We start from the raw sequence: 26,600 nt of genomic DNA on the forward strand, positions 1-26,600 counted from the left end.
TGGCAGCGGTGGGATTCGAACCCACGCCCCCGAAGAGACTGGAGCCTTAATCCAGCGCCTTAGACCGCTCGGCCACGCTACCGCCCTGACACCGCATTTCGCGTCGGCTCTTTTACTTTAGATCTGCCTTTGCCCTTCCCCTTCCAGCAGCAGCCACGTCCTGCCCTCTGCATCCCCCCGTCCCATCAAGCGCTCTCCCCACACCCCCCCTTCCACCTGAGAAATAAACCGCTGCGGGGTTCTGTTCAACCCCTGTCTCCAAGCCGGTGCACGTGCAGCGGTGCTGTGCAGCCAGGGACGAGCAGCGCCCCGGGGACGCGCCGTGGGGACAGTGCCCGAGCCGTGCCCGCGCCCTCCGCGCCGCCCCCGCTGCCACGTGGATGCCACGGCGCAGCACAGTCACCTCCGCGGTACGCGGGGCATCGCCCCGGCACACACCCACCCCGAAAGCCTAAAAACAATTCTAAAGTTTTAATTTTCTGTTGCAAAGCTACGGCCCACTGAGTGTGCAAAGCCAAAGGTCGGCAGGCTTTATGGCTGGGGTATGCGGTTTTTTGCTCGCAGCACAGGAAGGCTGCAGCAGCAGCAGGAGCCAGGACACTTCTGTGCAAAGGGGTAGTAGCATCAGCAGCCCCATGAACGTGCCTCTGAGAGTCTCTGACCATATTTTGCTTTAAAGTCTGGTAAGTTTTCTTCAGGAATTACTGTTATCTTCACCAGTTAATTGAAACTGAAGGGTTCTATTTGGAGAAAAATTCCAACTTCTCTAGGGTAAGGCCACAAAGCTTTTACGCAGCTTGATTTATTTGTGTAGTTGTGGTAGTTGGTTTAAACGGGATGGAGAAAATAAACCTGCTGGAGTTCTGCTGACAGCCTCATTCAACCCTTTCCCCTGGCACCTCCCACAGCCTGTCCCTGCAGCACCCGGCACTCTCTTGCCAGGGAGCTGCTGAACGTGGAATCGCAGAATGGTGGGGGGGGGTTGGAAATGCCCTTTAAAGGCTTGCTAGTCCAACTCCCTGCAATGAGCAGGGACATGTTCAACTAGATCAGGTTGCTCAGAACCCCATCCAACCTGGCCTTGAACGTTTGCAGGGATTACATTCACCACTCCTCTAGGCAACCTGTACCAGTGTCTCACCATCCTCACCGTGAGAGGCTGCAGCTTTGCAGAGTCTCGGTAAAAATTTCATTCACTGCCTACACGTACCGAGGAATAACAGCGCACACGTGTAAGCATGAATGGGCTCCTCCTCCTCCGGCGCTGCTGCACTTTCACACCCCCGGTTCAGTGCGGGCTTTTTTTGGGAACAGAGGGAGCTGACGCTCCTCCCACGGCCATGGCTTTGCAGAGACACAGGAGAGGTTCAGGGAGGAGGGAAGACAAGCAGACCTGAATTGGCTTCACACAGCAAATCAACTGTAATCTGCTTAGGCAGAAAATTGTAGGGAGTCTGATTTAGCAGTCTCCAGGCATGAGTGTGTCTTGTGTGTGTGACTGCATGGAACACTCATCACAAACTGTTCCTTATTGCATGGGCTACTCGGCCCCACAGGTGGTGTTGCCCAGGCAGCGATGGACCAACACCCTCCCTGAGAAGTACTTTTCTGCCCTGTCACAGCTGGGCACAGCCTCTGTCCCTGGAATGTTTGGGTGCCTGGCCACAGAGACCTTTACCCTGAGCACTGAAGGAAGCCTGTGTACCCAATATTACTCACATCAGCCATGTGTGACACTTACAGGGGACAACAGCACAGGCTGGGGGCGGCAGTTGGGTCACCAGTTTTTTCATTTTACATTATGAAAGAGTGAACTTCCAGAAGAACTCAAACTACACCGCAAGCTACCAGTCCCATTGTACTGTTTTCCTGGCACATGAGTTGGCCAGAGAACAGCAAGGACCCAACACTTGTATCAAACACGTTCAGACTAAGGATCAGGCCCGATGGTTACAAACCCAGGAGCTTCCCCAGTAAGGGGTCAGGTCCAGGGAGGCACATGAGAGATGTCCCTGAACATAAACCTGAGAACAGCCTGACTCACCACCGGCAGCGCTGGCCCTGAATTCAACCTGAAGTTCAAATGAAATTCTGCCTTTCCATATTCAGATGAGAAGTCCTGCTTTGGCTCATCTAAACTACACCTGTGTCTGTCAGCAGTCTTTCTACTCTGAGTGGAATTCTACCTGTGGGGAAGAGAACGAGATTCAAATCAGTCCCCCAGACCAGTAATTAAGGAACAGGCAATATTCTTATTTACACTGTATAAGCTCTAAGTGTTGGCTGTCTCCATGGTTTTTGAAGAAGCTATTCCCACTTCCTTTGTTACACTTGCCAAACACTCCAGCTAAAGATTACAAAGGCTACAAATCTATAGCAGTGCCAAATTTCACCATTTTTCTTAGTGATTCTACACTGCAGAGGCCCAGCTGGGGCTTTTTTTGTTAGGAGATTCTGCTATTTCACAGTGCCTGTGCTAGAGAATAATTTCATACTGTTTAAACTACACAGGTACAATAAGTTCTACCTGTCTAAATAAAACAATAAAAAAAGGCAACATAAAGAGCTCCATTTTTAACAGTCTGAAATCGAATGAACATCAAAGAGCACATCAACCCTTCAGTTTTCTTGAGAAAAACAGATTTTGTTGACAACATCTAATTTATTTCCTCCCGGTTTGTTACTGGGATGGTTGAAAGTGAACAAAATCAGGGATGGAATAATAGAAACAACACAGAGAATTTCTGGAAGCTTGCAATAATAGGATTGAATTTTGGCAAATTATAAAAGAAAAAAAACCAAAAGCAAACCCCCACATGCAAAAAAATAAAACTCTACTGAGAAAAGTGACAAAAAGAACAATTTTATTGACCAGCCAGAATGAAACCAGACAAAGTGAATGAGAGGACTAAGTGATGCAGGCAGGCAGTGTTTGCATGTCTGACACACAAAGGCTTCCATCTCACTGTCCTTACCCAAGCAATATTCCCACTGACATCTGGAAACACTAAACCCGGGTAAGTTCTGGGAGGCTGAACCTCAGATTTATTTTCACATTTTGTACAAATACAGATTTTTATTCATTGTGAATAGATTAAAAATACAGCATGTAGCAATATCACTGCAAAAGTCTGTCAAATATATAGTTTTTCCCTTCAAAAATGTCACAGAATACAGTTATTTCTGTAAACATAAAAAATTTTCATATTATTGACACTCCCATTTATTGTATGGCTAAATCATATGACACCATCTTAGGACAGAAGGTAGTCTTCATCACTAAAAAGTAGTATTTGCAAACAAAGATTTAATCATAGTAATTTTTTCACTGAGTTGTGTGCACATTTACATACCAGATCTACACAGAGCTGTCAGCAACTTTAGCAACTACTGAATTTAGCAAATTAAACTACACCAAAATGTGTCAATAATTACACTCTACATCCTTTACATACACATTTTAGAGGGGCACTTTTAGTCTCCTCTCCTCCCTACATGGTTGGTGGTGTTGTCACACGTTTCCTTCTCAAGGAAAATCTCAAAGACTTGGCATCAACACCTTATGAGGAAAACAAATCCTTTTGTCTGAATTCATTATAGTGCCTACACTGTATTGGTTCTGCACAAAACACAGACTATTCAGCTGTCTTTCGAGGTCACAGCTGGAATTTTAATGCTATGAACTGAAATAGCAAAAAAGGCCATGTCCCAAAGAGGCTTTAGGTATCTGAAGCAAAACTCTGGATAGGCACTTAAAACATTCATCTGATTTGCAATCCTACAAACTGGTTCTTTTTCACCATCTTAGGTCCAAAAAATATTAGGTCCAAAGATCTTGTTGCTTTAGTACCTTGGTTAATACCACCAAAGACCAACTGAGATCTAGAAATTAGATACTTCTCCATCAGTGGGTGAAGAGCTTTGCCTTCACTCTCAAAACAAAAACAAACTAAAAAGGCCATGGGCACTACTGTCCCATGAGCCCTGCAATGTACAGCAAGATGTTGCCATGTGTTGCAAGACTACTCATGGCTACAACTGCCTGGTGGTTACAGCACCCACCCAGAAGCATAACATCCAAAGATAGCTCCCTTCTCTCCTTGAAAGGGTCCAAATCTTGTTATCTCACGCCCTTAACCAGCAGGAGATCTTTCAGACAGTGGCAGTTGTTATTAACATCATCCTTGGATATTGTCTGGACAGTAATTCAAGATCTACTTGCCAGAAAGAGAAAACGGGGAGCACAACCTGAGCCCAGGGGCTGGCACTGCACAGGAAAGGGAGGACTGACTTCTGCTCCTTGAGCAGTTTCTGCATTTTACAAGAAATTAATATTACTGGGCTATGCATGCAAGAAATCCTGTTCAACTGCACCATCTCACAGCCTGCTTAGCTTTAAGCATGTTTTTAACAGCTTGGCTGAAGTGGTGAGCACTCTCGGTTATTCAGCATTTGACAGGGGCTGCCCCTTATGGACATCAATTTACACCCTCAGGAGACTGTAAGGCCAAGAAAGCAGAAGCTTCCACCTTAAATCTCCTGCAAAATTACTGTTAACCACAGCCAAGGAATAGCAACAGCTTCTGTACTATCCACAGAGACGGAATAAAATACCAGATTTGGAAGAAACGTCTCTCTATGCAATGATAATTCAACCACCACCACGTAGTTGTCCTCCCATTTTAAAATATATTTAAACCATATAAATTGTTTTCTGTACATATAAAAGGCAAATTAACATCTTCTAACCTTTTCAAACATCCCTCTGGGAATGGTGGAAAGCATATTCTCCTTTTAAGTGAGATGATCTAGCTTCACTGAGAATTGAGATGCCACTGTAAAAATAACTTCAAATTACCCATATATTACAGATCTTGCTACTGTACATCATTGGACAAATGTAAGATCAATAGAATTTTATACAACTAAGCTATTATATGGTGCAAAATGTGAAAATGAGAGAGGTAGCTGGATGCCTCGCCTCATCAGGATTTTCTAATGGTGTGATATGCAATGTTGGTGATGAATAAAACATTCCATCCTGAACATCCTCACTGCCAATCTGAAGCACCTTTCCCACCCCTCCCGAAACTGTAAGGATTCCATCTGGAATTCATCTGAGAATAACAGAAGTGTCCAACAATGCCAGCATAATAGAATGGGACTACTTATTAATATCAGTAGTTGCATCCATAAACTGAAAATTTACACTCATGAAAATTTGGTGAGTTACACCAAAAATGATGAATAAAGGCTGAGAATTTAGGAAAATGTTTTTCTGTGCATGGGGAGGAGAAGAAAAATGTAAACACATTGATCATTTGCTGGAAAAAAACCAGGACATGTGAAACCTAAACAATAAGGCTTCATTTTTCTGATCAAAAAAACTAAGCCCTCTAACAGTTAAAAAAGTATAAAAGGTCAAGTGTGTCTGTATTACAGCTGTAAAACACTAACAGAAGTATGCTATGGCACCCTACATAGTTACATTTGAATTTCTCCCCTCAAAAAACCTTAGAAAACTGAAATACAAAAAAAGGAACTGGTAACATCACATAAAAATATAGCTTTTTAGCTGCAAATGCAGCAAGTCTATAAAAAAATTATATACAAGAACTGCTTAATTTCAGTGTCATTCTTCCATCATCGCCCAAGCCTCTTCTGCTTTTTGGTAGTACTGATTTGCCAGTCTGCCTTTCATGGCTTCCATTGCTGCTTCTGCTGCTTCTGTGTAAAGCTCACCTAGAGGAGGAAATAGGATCAGTTATGTTGACAGAGTAAAGGAAAAACATTGCTTTAGCTTGAAGCAAATAAAGGACAAAAGGAGAAATTGAGATCAAACTGCAGGGCAGGATGTGTGGGTGTGTTTTAATAGTGTCAGAGTTACATCAGCTGGGAATCTGGGTTAAAGTTTATGACTGGCTGCTGATGGCTCTTCAATGTATTGTGAAGGACTGGAAATATGACCAGCCTGTAGGATGCCCCAAGAGGACTCCAAGACACAGACATCGAACATGGAGATTACACAGCAAGTAAGAGGATGTCGTGCAGGGGCTGGGAGTCATGGGTGTAACTCAAAATACAAGCAGCAACCTGCATCTGAGGGGAGTGACCCAAAAGAGCAACTTGGAAGGCAGTGAAGGTTGCCTGGTGGTGACTCAGCGTGTCACATAATTGGACCTGGCACCACCCACTACTCCTGTCTTTGCCAAGATCTGTTCTTTCACTGTTTCCAGCCTTGTTACACCCAGCATCATTGCAGCTTCACCCACAAATCCAAAGGTGCTGACCCCCTGGATGTTTTGTAACAGATAAAGCAGGAAGTCTATTTTTGGGGTACATGCTGGGGTAAAAGGGAAGGAAAAGCAGGATTACTGATTACAGAAACAAAACAAGGCCTCACCTGATCTCTGTGGATCCTTATCCAGGTGAAACCCTCCCGTCATTAACATCTCTGCTTCCCTGGCCAGGAGCAGATAGCGGGGCTCATCCTGAGTGCCATCATACTCCCCTCCCTCATCGTAGTCAGTCATGTTCAGCGCAGCGTTGTACCAGTGCAGGGCCTCCTTCCAGTCCTGGGCTCTGCAGTTAAACACAATTTTTGAAGATGGTTCCCTTAGGCAACAAATGTACTTTGCACTGGAGATTCAGAATCCAATTTTGCACTGACTTCTCAGAGCTTTGATGCTCCCAAGAAAGCAAACGTTCTCATGGAGGCTCACTAACTGCACTGCAGCATCAGGTCACTACAGCAAAATGAGGCTGGGGTCACTTTATGCAGGAATTAGAGAGGAGAAAGTACCAGACTGAAGTGTTTTGCTGAACTCCAGAATCTGAGCTTCATTACCAGTTGTGTGGTTTTGGTGTGGCATTTATATTTGTGAAGACAACTGATTTAGAAAAAAATCTGAATTTGTAGAGAGTCTTGTTTCATAAATACTTCAAAATAGTGATTTTCATATTGAGAATGCTCAGTGCACTTCAATTAAAAGCATAATGTTGTTTGGCAAAGGTGAAATTTAAAGTTTCACTGTTGTGCAAAACAGAAAACTCATGTAAATAACAAGGACATGCTAAAATACAGAACTAGAAAAACCACTATCATCACCTGTTATATTTGGTACTTAAAGAAGTTAATATTTGTCCACTTTTAAAAACTCAAATAAAACGCTAAAAAAGAAATAACTCAAAATTAAGAGAGACTTACTGAGGTAATAGCATTTTTAAACATCTTAAAACTTAAAATCATCCTTAATTAAAAGTAACATACCTGTCTGCAGCAAGATTTACACCTGTATCATATGCTCTTGCTATCAGAATCATGGAAGGCCGGTCTCCAGCTTCTGCTGCTCTCAGTAAGTAATTAAATCCTTTATTTCTGTTCTCCTTTGTGTCCTGGTAAAACAAATAAAACCTTTCAAATGCATGTTTCTAAGCAAAACTATCCCTTCCTCCCTCTAACACTAAATGCAGTTTCTCCATGTCAGTAATGGCTGGAAGTGTTTAGTGTGTCTGAGAAACAGAAACAGGCACAGCCACAAGAAACAAAGCAGCTGAACAGTGAAGATGACTTCAGAAACTTCCCAAAGGCATGCAGAAATTTCCTGGCAAAACCAGAAAGAGGCAGCACTTTTTGCTGTTTTGTCCAAGTCCTTAATTACAAAGTCATCTATTTTCTCTGAGGGGCTACAGAACACCTAACTATGGTGACTGTTTTCTCTCTACTTCCTGCTCTTCTTATTTTTACAATGCACCATTAATCTGCATTTTGGCATTTTCTTTGATGTGTTTACCTCCACAGTGACCTCAGAAAGAATGTGATGTGGCAGCTGAAAGCACATGAGTCCTAACCCAACGATGGCTTCCAGCTCCCCACAGTCTGCAGCATGTTCCAGGTGAAACAGGGCCGACTCCTGATCCCACTCCTTGTCCTTCCCGCAGAAACGCCCGGCTTCGTGGTAGCGAACCATGGCCAAGTGAACCTGGAGCACCATTGCACAGGGAAGAGGCACAAGGATTTCATATGGATCTGATCCTTCCAAAGCCTTCTGTCCATTCTCTACCAGGTCTTAGGGGCATGCCCTGGCACATCTGCTGGGACCTTGGAGAGCTCTAGGAGGGAATCACAGTTAAAGGCACCCAGCCTGCAACTGCCTGGCACTGCAGCCAGCAAGGCAAACAGCAGTGACCCTGGGGCACAGACTTCAGTGCATGGCAAGGGCCCTCCCAGGGGAGGAATTAATCTGAGGCACAGAAAATGAAGGCTATCAGGGGTAAAATCCTCACACCACTGAAGCCTTCATTATCAGTGGGGGGCAGGATTTCATTCCAAACATGCCATGGGATTTTGAGGGGCTTTTCGACTTCCCTCCCCAAGGGAAAAATTGGCTTCTTCACAAACCAAGAGTTTTGAGAATACTTAAGGCTCTCAGGATGTTCAGGAAGACCTACACCGTGTTTTAAGTGTGGGCTTAAGCCCATACATAAACCAAAACTTAATTCACATTTGCATTATCTTGAATACTCTGGAGTAAAAAGAGTTGGTCCATGCTATCACTTTTCAGGAGCCCAGCCTTGCCTATGTGCAAGGTATGTGGGTCAGGCACACCATAATTATCCCACTGTAACTTCCCTGTATGATGCCTCTGGAAAGGCAGACTAACCAACAGCAGGGTCCTTCCCAAAGGAGCCCAGATGCTGCAAGTCCAAAAGCAGATGAAACTCATGGGTTCCTGAGCTAAGATGTCCTTCATACAGTATGGTTAGAGGACACAAAGCTATGGATGTGTTTATTTTCACTTGCACAAATAAACTCATGCGGGGCAACATCTCTATGTAAGTAATAAATACATTTCTTTCCAGTTGGAAAAAAAGAGGATTACTAGACCCATCCTACCTTTCCAAGGACTGACTTCCCAATTTTCTTTTCAAGTTCTAGTGCATTGAGCCTCTGAATTTCTTGGGCAACACAGGATGGTCTGTGGACATGAACTCTGGAAGAGTTGTACAAATTCCATTTCTCCACACTGATCTGAAATATGAAATAAACTATTATTTATATGCAAAATTAAAATTTTCATATATATAGATTGCCATCCAGAAATCAAAGCCTCCATTAATATTGCTACTTCTTAGTAAATACTGTAATTTGAGACATGACTTTCAAAAGTCATGTTAGTAGCTGAATAAAGGGTTATTATTCATCACTGAAGAAACAGAGTAAAGCCCTCTTTTTCTAATCCAAACATCATCACTTTGCAATGAAGCAAAGAATCCTCTTTAAGTTCTGAATCAGAAAAAAAGTTACTTATACAAATAAGCAACTGAATAGTCACATTGCACATACTGTTATCCATGCACAAAAAAATTAAATCCACACATTTATGATCAGAATTTCAGTTCACAACATTTTAAATGCTGCTTGCATTCCAGAGCTCTAGAAAAATGAGAAGTAACAATGCAGAAGATGACAGGCAGATACATGCATTGGTGTTTCTCAGGAGGTGCAACACAAATGACAATAAATTTTTCAACACAACTGGTGGGTGGGAAACAGTAGCTGAAAACAATCCTATCAAAATGAAAGTCTTTGGAGGTACACAGGGGAACACAACAGGGAAGGTTACTGGCAAAGAACCCCACTCTGTTAAAGCTGTTTCAATTTCCTAAAACAGCAATATATAATATTTACAAGGAAATTCTGAAAAGTGTATCTAAATAAATTATTGTTGTCAAAGCTGTTTTTTCTTTCCTTGCAGAGTAGTTATTTGTTTAAGTTTACAGCCACAGACCAACTACCACAGAAGTTATATTTTGTAAAAACATACGAGAAGGCCTGGTCTTCCCTAGCTCAGTGAGATACACAGTGGACACAGCTACTGTCACCTATTTCAAACACTGCATGTTTTCAAGAAATCATACAACCACATATAGGATGCAATTCCAAAAATGAAGTACAGAAAGGAATTATAATCTAGTCAGACAGGAAAAAAATCCAAAGAACTGTAATTATTATTTTTAAGTGAGAAACCCATGCATAATCACTAATTTATGTCAGGGATCAGTTACAGAGGTGACAGTTTCTTTAACAGTACTTCTTTAACTGGAAAGTAAAGACAAAACAAAAAAGGAAACAATACAGAGTGATAAACTGATATTAATAAACATATTCTGTAGCTGAAAAGGGAGGGAAAATGAATCTGATTTAGTGATGTGGTTAGATGAATGGAACAGAGGACAAGCAGAGCAGCAGACTGAGTCTATGAACATTTCTGCTTTATTTACCCTTGCAGAGCTTCCCAAACTGTCTTCATCAGACTCCTGTCTCCGGATGTTGTTTGAATGGCCCTACGTTAATGTAAAGATTTACATCATTTAATTTGCAGCAACTGCTGTGTGCCAGTTATCCCTCTAGACTATTCCTATCCAGCAGAATTAATACTGACTGTGACCAAAATCGATTCCACTGGATCCTTTTCTTTCAGGGATATCACAATGTAATAAGAAGCATACCAAAATGGTAAAGAACATGGCACACACAGGCTTTAATCCTGTGAGCTGGAGATGCCATGACAAATACCTTCACAGGTGACAAAAGGACTGGTATCTTTGGAAGCAGTATTCTCTTTCCTGTCTTCTAATTAAATATCTTGTGAAGATCTTCAGGTCAAAAAGCATTTATTTAAAAGTTTATATTTTAAAGGAGTAACCAGCTTACCCACAGGGATTCTAAAGTCGCACGTTATTAACTGATAACAACATTAAGTTCTGTGATATTCAAGCCATACAAAGTAGACAGGGTAAGAGCCTGAAAGCAGATCATATTCATGGATTCCACAGGACAAGAAGCTGGCTACATTTTCCAAATGCAATACAGAATAATAAAACCCCCACAACAATATGTAATCAAATACGATGTTTGAAATTAAGCTCCTCATTACAAATCATCTTTTTCCTGTAAAACTGTCATTCCCAAGATGAATAAGTAATTTTGCAACACACGGAAATTTGTCTGTTCCTTTGTTTACAAAGCCTAGATCAAGAGGGATAAAAAATAAGATTCTTCTATGAAAACAGTTCGAGTATGAACAGGCCCAACTCTGCTAAACCCAGAGTCAGGTTCTCACCCTTTCTCTGTGATCCAGATCTTCCATCTCACTTCTCTTTTCACTGGGGTATCCACTGTCTCCACCATTTTCAAAATCCTACAGAACACAAGAACAGAACAGCATTAGCACGATCCTTTGTAAGGATCTCATCTTGACATTTCCCACAGAGCAAACCTTTTGCTGGTTCAGTGAAAAATACTGGATGATAATACAGGATGAAAATGATTGTAATGTTGTGCTACCTCTGACAGACAGAACAAGACTTAACGATACAGAAGGTACTGTCTAAGATTGTCTTCTCTCTTACATATATATATAAAAATAAATACATTTAAAAAAAAATCAAAGACTCGCATATTTTATCAAGTCAAGAGTCCACTAGATACAGTTTTCAGTATTCAGTTAAAAAATCTAGTAACTGGTATTAAGGTCCAGCACTGGAAAAAGTCCATTGCGAACTTCTTGCATCTCCTCAGGTGAGGTTCTGCAACATCCCACAGGATTTGCAGAGGCCTAATCCATAGGGTTTCTGCTTAGTTTTCATACCACAACAGTTGGCACAAGTGCCCAAGACATAACATGCAGGCAGGGCAACAGACATACACTTTAATTACCTGTTAAAATACATCAGATGAAAATAAATTTCTGGTGGAAAAAGAATAATGAATACTATTTTAAAATAAAAGTTCTTCCTTTACTAGAAACAGCAAATGCATGAAGGCAACATGAGCTGCAACAATGAAAGCAGGCAGAGCACCTTTATGTGCTTTTACTGCGCAAAGCTTTTGAGAAGTCCTTTAAAGACACATTCATTAGGGAACTGCAACCTCATTTCCTGTTGAAAAGACACTCACCCTTTGGTTATCAAGCTGATCATAGTCTTTGTGAACCAAGTTATCTACTTCATTGAACACAGGCCAATCTAGGAAGAAAAATATTTGCTTCTTATTGTAAGGACAACATGCTTGAGGAGAAAGCTCTAGACATCATCATTTTACTGCTGTTTTTTCACAGAAGCATCCATGCATTAATTATCTACAAAGAAGTCCTTTAGTTTTATTTCTGCCCAAAGAAGAACACTAGAAACAAGTATTCTGGATTAAATCAATATGCTGTTGGGTTTAAAATCGACTAAGGCCCTGTCCAACGTTCAGGAACCCCCCAGAGGTGATGTATGAGGCTCACTCACTAAGCATGTCCACCCTGTGGCTGTGAGGGGTTGCTGAGGAAGGGGAGCAGGGCAGGGAGTCAAAGGCCACGTCGCTCATGCTTTCATCCCCCGAGTTCTCGGAGAGGCGGAAGAGCAGAGGGGGCCGACTGCCGGACACCGTCCTCACCCGGCTGCTGCCGCACTTCTCCTCGGTGCCACGGAGGATGGTCTGAGCAGATTCCTTGGCAAATCAACAACAAAGTCCCGTGAATAACCCTTCTGTGTATTCTAATTGTGCCACATAAGCCAACACGGATGTTTATCAGGAGTCCTCTATCGAAGAGGAGGTACAAATACACCAATGTACACAGAAGAATTTGCTTTGAGAAGTTCTACGTCCCAACAAAATATCAAGTCCTGGCACTTTTACAGTCAGAGAGAGTTCTGTTTAGGACTGAATTTCATTCAAAGCGTTTCATCAAGTCCCATTCCCACTAAAATCAGCTGAAACTGAGATTAGTTAAAGACAAGCAGGCTTGTGAGATACAAAACTTATCAATGATTTCAGCATTCAAAGACCTACGTGGTCCTAAATATACACCATGTTATAAGGTTTCCTTTCAATTGCAGCTACAGCATTAATTCAGAGACAAGTATGAACAAGTCCGCTCTAAACTGCTGTATTTAAACTGCAACATTAGCAATTAGGTGCTTTTTATTTTCCATGTAAACAGCGTTATTTCAGTTTTATTTACAGGGCTTTTGAAGTGAGGATGAACTAGCTGTACTGCTTAGTTACACTTTTTTTTTTTCCTTCAAGCACTTACAAGCAATTTTTTATTATAATCCAAGGCATTTTTCTCTTTGGATGAAAGATCAAATGGTGCAAGTCCCATGCTCTTGCAGATCTTGTTGCAGAAATGAGAATGAAAGAACAAGGCCATACCTCGAACACCTAGGGCATTAAAAAAAGTGAAGAAAGGGTTTACCTGAATTTTATATTACAGTTCACTTATTAAAAGCCAGAAGTCTCAAAGCTTTTTCTAAAAAGTCAAGAGAAAGAAAGAAAAAAATGCTTTGAGCACATACAGCTCAACCCACCTCCACTTTATTTCAACACCTGTAAAAGCTTTCCACTCTCTCTGCACAAGAGTTAAAGGAAGTCTCAAAAATCTTCAAAAGCTATATATGCAGAAGATACAATAAAAAACTAAACTGGCTGTATCACTGAGAAACATGCCTAAATCTGATCCTGCTTACAAAGCTTGCTCTGTCCTATGAACAGCTTCATGTATAGACACTTGCAGATTTAAAAATATGCAGTGCTTACCTCTCCACATTCAGCTGTATCCATTCCTGCAATGTGGCAAGGAAATTAAAGGCCATGATTATTGCTCTCACATTGCAGGAAGCTACTTAATTTCATTACTTATTTCAGAGCAGGCCAGGAGACACGAGCCAAGATCAGCTCTCATTTTAAATGTGCCCTTGCGTGACAGCTGCCCTGTTCAGGGACTCCTCACAATAGAACTTCTTCAGAAATGTGCCAGCTGACCCAGCCCTGCAGTGCCTACTCAGCAGAGAGCTGGGAACAGAAACCAAGCATCCATAGCATGTCAAACAGATCGCTGATTTTACCTAGGTTGCCATCTCCAAAGTCTGTACCATTCTCTGTATGGATCTGAGGGTCCGTGTAAAGATCTCCAACTCCCTGGATATCAACAACAATGAGTTGGTGTCCTGAGCGCTCAAAGGTGAAGTGACTGAAGGCCTGGAAAGAACCATAGAAGATGTCTGAGAACACTCTTCCTTGATCTAGTGAAAACAGCAACAGATATTCACCTTTATAAATGGGAAGTCTGATAACCCTGGCAATGAAATGTAACTGGTATAAACACCATGATGAAAGCAGCAAGAGGCTAAAAGCACATAGTGGTTTGTCTCTCCAACCTGCTCCATCTAGGAGGTGGGCTAAAAGAGGCAGGGAGAAAAACAGCAGTGGACACAGGTAAGGGAGAGGAGATTGCTTTGTTCCTCCTTCCTGTACTAGAAATTGTTTCCCACTACAGTCTTCACCTTCAGGACTGAGGAGCTGGCTGTTAAAGGGAACAACAGTGGTCTCTGAAGCCAGTGCAGAATAACTTCTGTATAAACATTCTGGCTGTGCCTGTGGATCTGCAAGCTCTGCATCTCTGGGACCGTGCTTCCTTCTGCCAATAAGCAAACATCAGCCACATTTCAAAAAAAATGAGCATGCCACAAATTCTCCTTCGCTTCTGGGAGGTCCCCCTGAAGAGCTGCTCTGTCTCTACATTTTTGCATCAGATAATGAAGTGTACACTTGTACTCTTCTTCAAAAAACACATTTCAAGAATCAGGTAAAAAAGCCCTTCTCTTCAGCATAAAGCTGAGGTATTAGGAATCTTCTGGGAAGGCCTCCAAAGAAGTGCTGCCAGGCCTGGGGGAAGTAACTGGTGGTGACAGACAAACATTTTAACGGCAGCAAGTACCATGGAACATTTTGTTCCCAATCTGTAAAAGCACAGCACTGATTCAGACAGCCCAGAACATAAATTCTCTGCTTACATTAAGCATCATGACAAATACCTTAAAAAGAGTGGGGAAAAAAATATAATGAACAAAACTCTCGAGGCCCAGTACAACATTCCTTTGCTACACTGACCACTTTGCATTTTTCAATAGTATTTTAAAGTTCTTTTACAAGATCCAAGAATCACTTGAAATCTGTACTTGTATTTCTACATGCAATCTCAGATTCAGCTCTTCAGAAGTTGTAGCTGAAAAAAACCACCTTTTTATGTGCAAATGGCCTAGATTTGTTATTTACATGAGTTGGATATCTGCCACCTCCTTTTGTACATTATGTGAGGCACCAAAAAACCTGTTCAGTACATAATACACGAGAGATCTCTCTCTCTGCCTTAATTTGAAAAAAGCTTGAAATATTTCAATGCCTGCAGTTATAATTAAAGTCAAAGGGCTTAAAGTATCTAAAGACTATTAACCCTGTTCAACTCAACTAAAACCAACAGACACTGAAACACAACAAAGCAGCACCCAGTGCTTGAAAGAGCAGGCCCCAAGGAAGGGGCCAACAAACTGCAAATAGAGAAATTAATTTGGCATTGTACTGGAGAGCCTACAGTTTCCTTTCTTGGCAGTAATGCAAGACCTCTGGATAGAGCCAAGAAATTCCCTGCAGCAGACTTTATGGAAAGCACTAAACAAAGCCTCACTTGCGGAGTGAGACGGATGTTGTCGTCCCGCACAAATCCAGAATTGGAGTTGTATTTGATGTATTTGCCCTCAATGTAATGTTCCAGATGAAAGAGAGGCTTTCCAGGTCTATTCTTCATTTCAATAATACAGGTCTGTACTATATCCACCTGGGGAAGAAAAGAAGATAAACAATGACTAACGGAATACTGTCTTCAGATCAAAGTGTGTGTGAATCCTCCAGCTGTGAAAACCTTCCCAACACAAGAAGCTGAACAATTCCAAAGATCTGTCTGTTTAACAAGGGAGTGGGGGAAGAGTCACATTCTTCTTGGGCTACTGGAGGAATTCCACAAATTAAAAGCAGACACTACAAAACAGCTCGCTCCTGCAACAAATCCCTCTGAAAAATTCTTAGCAAGTGCTGGCTTTCTATTTTATTTTGTGGGTACCCTAAGAGTGCACTGCAAAGAGTCTGTACCAGAGAGGAAATCACAGAGTCACTACAGCACAACTTGAAGAAACGCCTTTCCAGAGAAGGACTGAGGGTATCTACCACTTGGGTATCTCTGTATCCTGCCCTACTTCCTCCCTCTGTTCCAGACACATTCCTAAAGGACAAACTATCACAACTCTTTCACTTCTTTTCCTCCATGTGGCATTTAGAATTTCTAGATTTCCAGACTCCTCTCTGTGCACTTCACTCTATACCTCACCTCGCTGTTGTGAGACAGGTAGTTATTAACTAACCCTCCCATGGGAGGCAGTGCACCTACCCCACATACTCAAAAGCACTCATTTTGGCTATTAAAATTGTTAAGACTTCCAGCAGGTTTCCAGTTCTTCTTAAAAATCAATGCTAGTTACGTTTTTGGGTAGGTCTACAAGATTTAAGCATCTACCTTCCTGGAGCACTAACAGTTAAGTGCTTGCTGAGACTGCTGCTGGCAATAAATTCTGTGACATCTCTGGTTATCTCAAAAGCAGCTGGGCACACATCTCAAAGAGCAATACAAACACCATTTTATCTTGGTCTCCAGTCAACAGCTGAGAACAGTGAGACATTCACAAACACACAGCCCCTAATTCTGGAAATGTAAAGCAATTTCTGCATTTACTTCATTCAAAATAAACTATCATTTAATGGAAAACACAGGAGGGCAAGAGAAGTTAAAGGGCTTTTAAATTTAATGGAATGTGAACAAGTAATTCCTTCTAAATTCAGTTGAAAACTAATCCTGTAGGAGAGCAAGGCTGCATTTTTGCTCAGCACTTTGAAAGTACCTGTTTCGGTGGCTTGTGCCGGTTGTACTCTTCTCCCCAGAGCTTTGCTTCCATCTGCAGTCGGACATCCTCAAAATACACATCCCTGCTCACACTCTCTATGTATTGCTTGGCAACATAGTTATAGGCACCTTTCCAGTTCTGTGTGTGTAAGAAGTTGGACAGCTTTTTCCTGAAACAGAAATTGGTGGTGAAAGGAAACCCAAAAAATTTACTTCAATCTCTGTCATTTCTTTGCCTGCATGGACAGAGCCAGGCCTCAAGATCAGCATTACCCTCGATCATTTACCAGATATTCTGGCTGAAACATGAAGCAGAGGTAGGCACAAGGGAAAATTAAATGTTCCATGGGAATGGCTGGGACATGCCAAACTGTTTGGTTTGGCTACAGCTAGTTCTACTCTGGACTTCCTCCTTTTCTCAATCCCTTCCCCTCAAACCAAGAGTATGAAGGGTTGCTGCCACCTCAACACCGTGTTCTAATGTCAACAATTATTTTCTGCATAAATTACCAGGCAGTAGCATTTCAAACATGAACTGAGAGAAACCTCTCCTGGAATAAAAGCAAATTGCCGTGTTCTTAACACACAGCAGTGATTACCCCCATGCTCCCAGAAGGAAAACTGCACCTGCTTTTTCTGATGTAACTTTTACCTTTCATTGATGTGCAAATCTTTAATCCACAGATCCCTCAAAAGCAAGGAGAGGGTGGTGTGGAGCATGGGAAAACTAACAGTGGATCTGCTGGCTGACAAGTGCATTAAGCAGGTACCTTAATTAATGGCAGCACTCAAACTCTCAACCCTTTCCCTTCCTTCCTTTCCTCTCTCCCTCCCAAGACCTTGGTGCAGAGGTCTTGGTACAGGGGACACTCTACAGGCAAAGCATCTTTAGATTGTCTGTGCTCCTGCAGGGATGGTCAGACAGCTGCTGGAACAGAGGCCTTGGAAAGAAGGAACAAGGAAGTGAGATCAGAATTTCAGCCAGGATCTGAACCTCCACAGCTCTTGAAGGAACATATTCCTCTCTATAAAACAAGGTAGCTGATGTTCTTCTAAATCCAGTATCCTCTGAAGTTCATGGAGCCACATGCAGCTAATGCTGTCACTGTCATAACTGAAGACTTGCAGAATTACAAAAACCTAGAAGACAGAGTTCCAGATGGGATTTATCAGTGCACCACTGAGACTTCTGGAAAATCCAGCAGTGGGAAGCTGACATACAAGTTATGCTTTCTTTGTATAAGAGGTTAAAGCAAAGCTGCTAACAAATTTCTGTTTATGGTATTTCTCAAAATATTGTGTAATGGGGAATTTGGAAAATAACGAGAGCTAAAAGCAATGTCAGCAGCAACCTCAGCAGGCTCAGAGTTGTTACTTCCCAGGCTTCATTCACCACTGTATCTCTGTGGCTTTGCAGGAACACAACCACCAGCATGAACTGATATTGAAACTATACCAATGTTTCTGTCATTCAGGATTATCTATCTTTCCAGAAGCAAAACCAGATATGAAATGCAATTTCTCTGGATTCCACAGCTGGAAAGAAGGGGAAATGTTCTTAAACACACACATGTACATTTTCCAGAAAACATTTTTTTGCCAGAGCCTGGAAAGGGTGAGATATTCTTCTAGCACAAACTGGATGCTGATGCCCACAACAATTGCTAAGACTCTCCAAGGAAATAAAAGTTCCTCCTCTGTCTTCCCCCACACTTTACCCTTCTGGAAAGCACAGCTGTTAAAGTTGTGCTTTACTCAGAATAGGATTACTCCGATAGGTGTAATCCAAAGTAAACTCTAGGAGGATAACATTCTTCACTGATGGAGGCTTTCCAAATTCAGTCTACACCATCCAAATATTTTTCTCCTTTTCTCTGCCCAACTATAGGTCTCAAGTTGGTCTCTAGGCTGCACACACCTATGGCCACATATCAGATTTTCAGATATTTTAGCACACCAGGAACACAGAAAGAAGGTAACTGTTTCTGTACTTTTATGAGTATTTTGCCTCCAAGAGAGCTCACATGAACTCGAGAGCTTTACAAAATTTCCACCACACCAAAGTGAAATTCCAGTCACCACAGAAGAAAATACTGCATGGAGGCCAAGGAAGATAAAGTCAGCAGATACTTACGTTCTGAAACACTCCCGCATCGCTCCACGGCCAAAAGGCTACGGAAATGAAAAAGAAAAACCCAGCATTGCCATTTCCACAAAGTTCTTTTCTAACCACTAAGAGACACAAACATGTTTTCCCCCCTTTATATCCTGCAGAAAGCAGTTTTCAAACAGGTTCTATAAAATATCTTCTCAAAGAAAAATGAAAACCCACTGGCAGCGTAAAGAGGAATCTGGGGAAAAGACACTTGGAATAAGCCCCCCCTCAATATCCCATGGAGAAAATATGATATGTCTTTCAAATAAGCTATTCAAATTCTCTCTCCAGCTGGGAATCAGCCCCGTGTGACTGCCTAGAGAAGCTGGCTTTGCACACCTCATGCTCTCTGCATTTAGGCTTCCACACAGGATGTGCCCAGCAGAGCATCATCTCCCCAGATGTCAGACACTATGCCAGTAGTGCACAACCAACCCCAGGATGTAACTGGGAAGTGACAGCAGCTTCTACCTCCCATACAGAAAATTCACTGGGTTTTCATTCTGAGAGTAGATATTATTTGGATGCACATAAAATAGTAGGACTATTGCCAGGCAGGGAAATGATGCCAGCAGGAAATGGGAGTGGTGAAATGGAAGGGAAATCACTGGAAATGGAACAAATGCCTCACGTTGCTGACAGGGAAGGGATGACTCCATTTTCTACTCTACTCTGGGGACAAAAGGCTGTTGGGACACCACAACATAATGAATGAGCCAAGGAAACAGAGAGTTGGGAGAAATGAGTTACATTGAGACTTCAAAACTTCTATGAGGAAAATATCTTGCTGCCACTATTCTGGAACAGAAAAGAATTACAAACTTGCTGTTAATGAACATGAAGGAGAGTGTGACCTTACTTGTGCAGCCATCTTGATAAGGACTTCATCTTCAACCCAGTCCCCAGTAACTGCATTGTACCTGCAAAATCAGATGTGTCTCAGAAAAATGCAGAGGGACCCCAAATCCTCCCATTCCCAACATCCATCCTTCCTTATCTGCAACTGAACACCACAAAGTGCTGCTGCCACTCCAACACAAAAGCTTCTAATCTTCCCACCACAGTCAGGCCCTCCTTGCTTCAGACAGGAGAGCAGAAACACGATTAACTCTTTGAAAAGACACTGAATCCTTCTGACAGTGAACAGACTGCACTGCAGAAGCTATACTTTTGCAACACTACAAATCAGGCTTGATCTGCTTTGAAGTTAAGCCTTCTGTGATGCCTGGGCAGCGCACTGGGGGCAGAAAGAGCCTTACCAAGCTCTACCCACTGGACAGTTTGTGTTCCCCAAACCTCAGCTTGCATAAAGCCGGTTCTGGCTGAGAGTCTCCCTCAGGGTTGTCGAGGATGTGAGCAGAACAAGCTGTGAGAAGCAGGGGGGCCAAGAACTGCCCAACACTGCACTGAGGGAGGAGCAAGTCCCTGCACAACCCTGTGATAATACAAAGACTACAACTGTGGTTTCTTCCCACCCCCTTAACTCCCAACACAGTAAAAGCCAAATGAAGAACCACAGCAATTGAGTCACCAACACATGATTGTTTCCAGCCCGACTCCCCCATCCTGCACTGAGTACTGTATCACCCCAGTCTGCAGCAGATAAAAGCAGTGGAAATATCAGAGCTACCTCTTTTTAACAGGGTATTTGAGTAGTCCTAAACCAGTATTACCACTTATTTGTATTTTAAAATCTGCAAACTATTTCAGGACTGTGTGGCTGACCAGGGACAGATGCAGTCTGTGGGGAAGAGCAGCACTGCATGACAGTGGTATGTGATTGGAAGGGAGGCCTCCCCAACACTGATGCTAAGTGGTGATTAACTGGCCTCTAACCCCTACCCCTTCCACCCAGAAAACTGTGTCAGCAGAGTAAATATTTTGGCAGAGCTTGTGTTAAAGCACTAAAACCAGTTTAATGGCCAAACTCAGTTTCAGCACGTACACCATGCTGAGCTATTCTGGGCTTTATAAGGATTTAAATTCCAGCCACATGCAACAATACTGCATGGACTGGTAACACTGAAACTGCTATTTTGGGAAAGGCATGGAGTGTTATGTTGCTTTTTTCCCCCTAAACTATTTAAACTAAGTATGCTGCCCCTTTATTGGAATTCATTTCCTTATTAGATTAAGTTTATAGCACTAATAAATCAACTAGACAATACTTCTCAGCCTTGTTTCCTGTCTACATGGTTAAAGTCCTAGATACTACTTAGGTGGGAGAGAAAGAGTGTGACAGTGGTTTGCTGAAAGGTTTATTTTCTGTTGGTGGGCAGTATTTACATACTCCTGAGAGATTAAGACACGCTCACTTTGGGTATTATTGAAAGTTTTTCAGCCATGTAATTACAGATATTCTGCACTACATAAGCACAGAAACCAGCAGTTGTGTTTAACATCAGCATCCAAAGACCCACAGACCTGTAACGAGTGGCATGTTCCGTCTCAACATCCTCCAGGTGAAATTCTGCCCATGGATCAGGCATGTGCTTGGCTTTCTCAATAGCATGTTTCCAGGTTTCCTGAAGAAGTTACAAACTGGCAGTTTATTTATAATCACCAGCAGCTCACAAAACCAGTATTTTCTAGACCAAATCAGGATCCTCATGCTAGGAAGATGTGCAAAGCACTACTCAGAGCAGGGACTAAGCAGTACCAGAGACCACTGTGACCTTTTATAGTTTCAGTTATAATGAAACACAGTTCAGGGATATAAATCATCAGGTTTCAGTTCAATTTGCACTGCTGTGAAGTTACTGGGAACAGAATCTGGTACAGTATATACCAAATATAATTTATCAAACCTGTGGTAATTTGCAAATATCTCCAGCACATACTGCAAATAGCAATAATGCACATCCAGATGATATTAATTCACTTCTACTGTTTTGATTTTTAACTTTTCGTAACTAACAGCATGCATTGTGTAAGCATAAAAAAGTCCATTAGCAACAGAGCTAATATGGACAAAGAAAAAAGTTCTGGGAACCCCAAGGCCCCAGATTGTGCTCAGCATAAGAAAGAAGAAATTAGAATGTTGTATAAATTTATTATTATAACAATTCCAGACAAGTAGCTACTTCATTGTTCATCAAGTCAACAGTACAACATCAAAGTAGTTTTCTGGAATATCCAGAGTCTTCCTCTACCAGTCAATTTGGATGCTTCTCTCTTAACATTCTGATCTCCCTCTTTTTACATTGTATTTTTCCAAGAAAACCTGTGATGTGCCAAATGCCTTCTGCAAGGTGAGCAGGAGAAAAAGCACTCTGCACCCCATCAGTAAAGAAATACTGGGCCCTGAGGTATTGCTACTGTCTCTTTGAATTTCAAGTGTGCAGAAAAGGGTAACTTTTAAAATTTGGGAATTCCCACACCCCCCCTCCGGAATTTAAATCAGCCAATTTAAAAAAACCCTACAGTATAAATTTGGGTCAGCAATGACATCAAGGAAGTTTTTGAAGCAGCTGAGTTTTTAAATTGTTCATGCTTATTCTGAATTTCAGCTGTAACTTTGCATACCTTGCAAACAATTCAAATGCTCCCCTTTCTGATAAGAGTACCATAAAATGAACACAATACTATAATAAATAAAACAAGTTTAAAGGACATGTTGAGAAAGATTTCCTATGTTTCATAAGCAAATGAAGTTGCCTCAGGTCATGCAATAACAGACATTTCACATGGACCTGAGAAATTCCACACTTAAATACCTATGACAGAAATAGGGAGAGACAGCAACAAATAGAATTGCTCAGTGAATCATCAGTGTCAAATCGTTCTTGAGTAGACTCCCGCTCCAAAAAGTGATTTGTGTCCATGCTAGGCAGTAACTTAAATCAGTTAATTACTTGTGCATGATCTCATGAGGTGCTTTGTACAAAAGCTGTATTCTGATCTTCAAACAAACAGAAATTGGAAATGGTGCTACCAGTGCAATTTTTCTCCTGCTGGAGGCATATGGCTGCCACACAGAGACATTTCAGGGCAGAGAACAAAAGATGGGTATTATTTCATTTAACAGGTATCTTTTTTAGTTTTGACTTAATGACTTTTATGGGCTGAGGCAAGCAGTTCTCCCAGACAATAATATAATGAACAAAAAAGTCCATAAAAGGAAAAAAAAAAATCATAATTCATCTATTAGATATGGTGTTCACATTTCTTTTTTAACCTACCCGACCATGGTCAACCACAGAGCCATGCTTAGAACGATGCTGTGTGTCATTCTAAAGGATCCATGAGAGACATGAAAGCAGGAAAATACATGTGATAAGACAAATGATTGACAAAGAGTCTTGGTTCTCTTTGTTAGTTAAAAAAAAACGTTTCCAGTTAAAAGCCACTCTTCAGTTTATATCCCCAATTTAAGTTCACTCTTAGAACATCTGTGAACAAACCTATTGAGGTAAGTTGGCAATTTTTTAAACTGGAAAGCATGCATTAAAAGGATCTTGCCTATTAACTAGCTACTTAAACACTGCTGAGTCCTGTTTCTGTCTCTGCATTTCATTATCAATGGCCCACACTGCCTTTAGGTTTGGGGTCTGACAGGCAGAGTGATCAGAGCAGGCTGGTGGGGTTTAGGATGTTATCAGTCCTGGCTGTTTGCTTCACTGTGTTGGAAGTCACCATTCCTGCAGATTAAGCAGGAGATGGAGACTTGCTTGCTCCACATCTCAGCATAAAGCATTTTATCTGTGATAGGAGCCACAGTGCCAAACTAGACATTGTGGAGACCAAAGATAGCCACAAACATTCTGCAGAAACAAAATGATAGGTTAGGAAGGAGGAAATAATTGCAATTTCTGAAGTCCTTATCAGTTTTATCTCAGGCCATATGACTCAGAACTTGCACTGCAAACCCAGAGGCAAGTATTTAGTATGTGCTAAAATGTACATACAAACGAAGACTAAGCTCCCTGTCAGGTCATAACTTGCTTAGCATAGAATACACTAACATCTGTCACCTTTCTATACTAAGCTTTTACTCTTCACTTTCCTTAGGATTATGTACCTTTTAATGTTTTTATTAACTACCTTTGGTAAAAATCTTACTGCAGACAAGCCAGGTTCACTTTCCATGTGTTACTTTATATGTTATCTGACTAAAATAACCCCCAGTATCTCTTCACAAATAAAGCATGCATTAGGCATAACCGAGATTTTAGAGTATCTATTAAATAAATGTTAATATTTACAATTAGAAACGTGTTAATAAAACACATTAAATCCTAGTCTAGGCAAAATCTAAGAGACATGCCAGTTTACCACAAATGGTGTATATTTGGATTATCTAAGCTACAGAGTGAGTGTCACTTGCATTCTTGAGGCTCCATTTCCTTGGCTGACCTGTGCCAAGGGAGCCCAGTGAAAAAGGACACACTGCCAAGGAAGCACCAACTATGGCCCTTTCGACCTCCCTGCAATGCTATGACTGCTCCTCATCTCAAAAAGATCAGATACTGCTCGAGTACACTGTCAGAACTACTGCCAGTGTGACACTTGATGCCCAAGCATGAGAGCCAACATGTCTAAAGCTCCCTAAGAAGGAATTACTACATAAAAACTTACCATTTATCATTTACAATTTTATTTGCCCAACTAAAAATATTATGGATTAGCAAAATCCATAATAAATTATCCTCTGACAGGCCCCAATTTAGCTTACAACGAGAGTATAATCTTCTGAGTCTCTCAGTCAAGGTTTGATCAGCAGGGCAGTGAATCGCTTGCCTGGATCGCGCCACCTTTGTCAATGAACTAAAAGGGACAGTGAGCAATTCCATGGCAGTGTCAGACTATTGGCTTAATGGAATTAACTGCAGGTCTGGAAAAAAACGAGTGTGTTTTTTTATTGGAAAGTGTTAGTTACAAGAGGTGAAGCAGTTAGAGAATGTCTCATGCCAACAAAGTAAAACCAAAACCTTGCTGAAGGCTGGAGCCAATACTTACCTTAAAGCTAAAGCTTCTAGGAGAAGAGCTTGAACTGTACTGCTCACTTTTTGCTAAGCTGCTGTAATAATTGTCTACTTTGGTACTGGCAGACTTGTCAGAAATCGGATCATCAGTTATTGGACAGATAAAATAATTGTCTTCATCATCACTATCAGCATCAAGATAACCCCCAGAGTTCGCTGTGGTCGTCCTGGCATTATCAATCCCTTCCATACGAAAAATAAGGTCCTCGTCTGCCATGTTTGCAGGAGGTTGGTTTAACTCCTACAAGGATTGAAACACCCACTATTCCAAAGCACGTGCAAACGGAGGGAAGAAGCTGGGTGGGAGAGAAGAGAAAAAAAATTATTATTAAAAGCATAAATTATGCATAAAACTGATGTCAGCACACTGGCAGAAAAAAACCAAACCAAAACAACAAACCCAACACATTTGCATATGGTTCTGTAAAAGTAATCCCCCAGTACTTCCATGTAGTTTTGAACACCTCAGTGTTGGGTTTCCAGAAGGTTTTTTGGTTTTAAACTGCTACAGGAAATCAGAAAAGAAGAAAATCAAGTACAGAATAAAACTAGCTCCTATCTCCTCCTTCAAATGTTTTTATTCTTCCTTTTTTTAACTCCTGAGTTTCACAACACTAGTCTTAGAAACTTGAAGGGGTTTTACCTTGAACACCACACTCAGGTTTTCAAATTTTTTCAGGACAAGTCTTCTCAAAGATACTGCACACAAATTAACAGTCAAGTGAGTTAGACAGCATTATTAGGACAACATAAAAAAATTTTCCACCATCAACAAGATTTAAGCTGGCTTTTAGCTCCTATACAGCCAACAATCCACAGTAAAACACACTGCTGAAAGTGCAGCACATTGCAGGAAAATGAGGTGGAGGAATGATCAAAGCCCTTGGAAGAGGTGGAAGTTTGCCTAGATACCCTGAAAACACTGGCACCTACCAAACAGAGGATTAGTGAGAATTTTCAAAATCTGGCCCTGAAGCTGGCTGAGCAACAGCATGTAATTTAAAACAGATACTTCTGTCACTTGGCTTAGTTCTTCACTCGACCAGCAAAATCAGAGATTTTCACAAAGCTAGCCTAATAAACCAGCCATAAAACAAGGTTTTCAGTTTTGCTTCACTGTTATTCTTCAGCCTTCCTTCTCCAAGAAACAGATAAATACATCCTACAGCAGCATGCACAGCTCCTACTCCACAGTTACTGAGAAACTGGTCACCACAGAAACAGTACCATATGGCAGCTTTCACCAGCAACATCATGTTGTTGGTTCCTGCCTTTCTGATGGAGGTAACATTCCCACATAACCAGCAACACAGGTAACTGTTGCCCTGCACTCACTCCTGCTCCTGCTGCCACAGGATCTCCAGATCCACGGGGTCCACGATGGTCTGAAAAGCAGCAGCAACAGGAATACAGGTTTGTGCAGCAGTGAGTGCAAACATTGGGGTTCCTGTGACTTGCTGTGCAAACCAAACATTGTCACACAAATCGGTTTCTATTTAAAGCTAATGGTGTTTGTAAAAGCCTCACCGTTTTTCTTGGAACCCTATTTCTTGTAAAGTGCTTGTGGTGTTTACTTTGGAAGTGCATGTACTAAAACCAAGCCTCACGTAACACACTCTTTAAAACAAATTCAATAACCAAACATTAAACTACACAAACACTGCTCTAAACATCATAGTT

General features: G+C 41.6%; 1 protein-coding gene and 1 non-coding gene across 5 annotated transcripts in view; both read right to left on the bottom strand.

Moving 5' to 3' along the window:
* On the bottom strand, positions 1-82 carry TRNAL-AAG. The gene has a single exon. It is a non-coding gene; the product is annotated as a tRNA-Leu (tRNA).
* Positions 83-2,842: 2,760 nt separating this feature from the next.
* Positions 2,843-26,600, bottom strand: part of EEF2K (eukaryotic elongation factor 2 kinase) — a 29,105-nt gene continuing 5,347 nt past the window's right edge. For 2 of the 4 annotated variants that reach the window (XM_018067352.2, XM_018067351.2), the window contains exons 2-19: positions 24,895-25,216; positions 23,118-23,168; positions 21,361-21,461; positions 19,796-19,856; positions 18,916-18,953; positions 16,780-16,951; positions 15,516-15,665; positions 13,897-14,029; positions 13,086-13,213; positions 12,298-12,499; positions 11,963-12,030; positions 11,127-11,204; positions 10,285-10,347; positions 8,897-9,031; positions 7,794-7,982; positions 7,271-7,395; positions 6,404-6,582; positions 2,843-5,742 (exon numbers count right to left, since the gene is read on the bottom strand). In XM_018067352.2, the coding sequence (XP_017922841.1) occupies positions 5,633-5,742; positions 6,404-6,582; positions 7,271-7,395; positions 7,794-7,982; positions 8,897-9,031; positions 10,285-10,347; positions 11,127-11,204; positions 11,963-12,030; positions 12,298-12,499; positions 13,086-13,213; positions 13,897-14,029; positions 15,516-15,665; positions 16,780-16,951; positions 18,916-18,953; positions 19,796-19,856; positions 21,361-21,461; positions 23,118-23,168; positions 24,895-25,137 (2,226 nt within the window). In that variant the 5' untranslated portion in view covers positions 25,138-25,216 and the 3' untranslated portion in view covers positions 2,843-5,632. The remainder of the gene's footprint in view (positions 5,743-6,403; positions 6,583-7,270; positions 7,396-7,793; positions 7,983-8,896; positions 9,032-10,284; positions 10,348-11,126; positions 11,205-11,962; positions 12,031-12,297; positions 12,500-13,085; positions 13,214-13,896; positions 14,030-15,515; positions 15,666-16,779; positions 16,952-18,915; positions 18,954-19,795; positions 19,857-21,360; positions 21,462-23,117; positions 23,169-24,894; positions 25,217-26,600) is intronic. The other 2 variants (XM_008928010.3, XM_018067353.2) reach the window with 2 other exon arrangements.

This window comes from Manacus vitellinus, unplaced genomic scaffold (assembly GCF_001715985.3).
Source record: "Manacus vitellinus isolate BGI_N305 unplaced genomic scaffold, ASM171598v3 scaffold_12_pilon, whole genome shotgun sequence".
In the NCBI taxonomy this organism is placed as follows: Eukaryota; Metazoa; Chordata; class Aves; order Passeriformes; family Pipridae; genus Manacus; species Manacus vitellinus.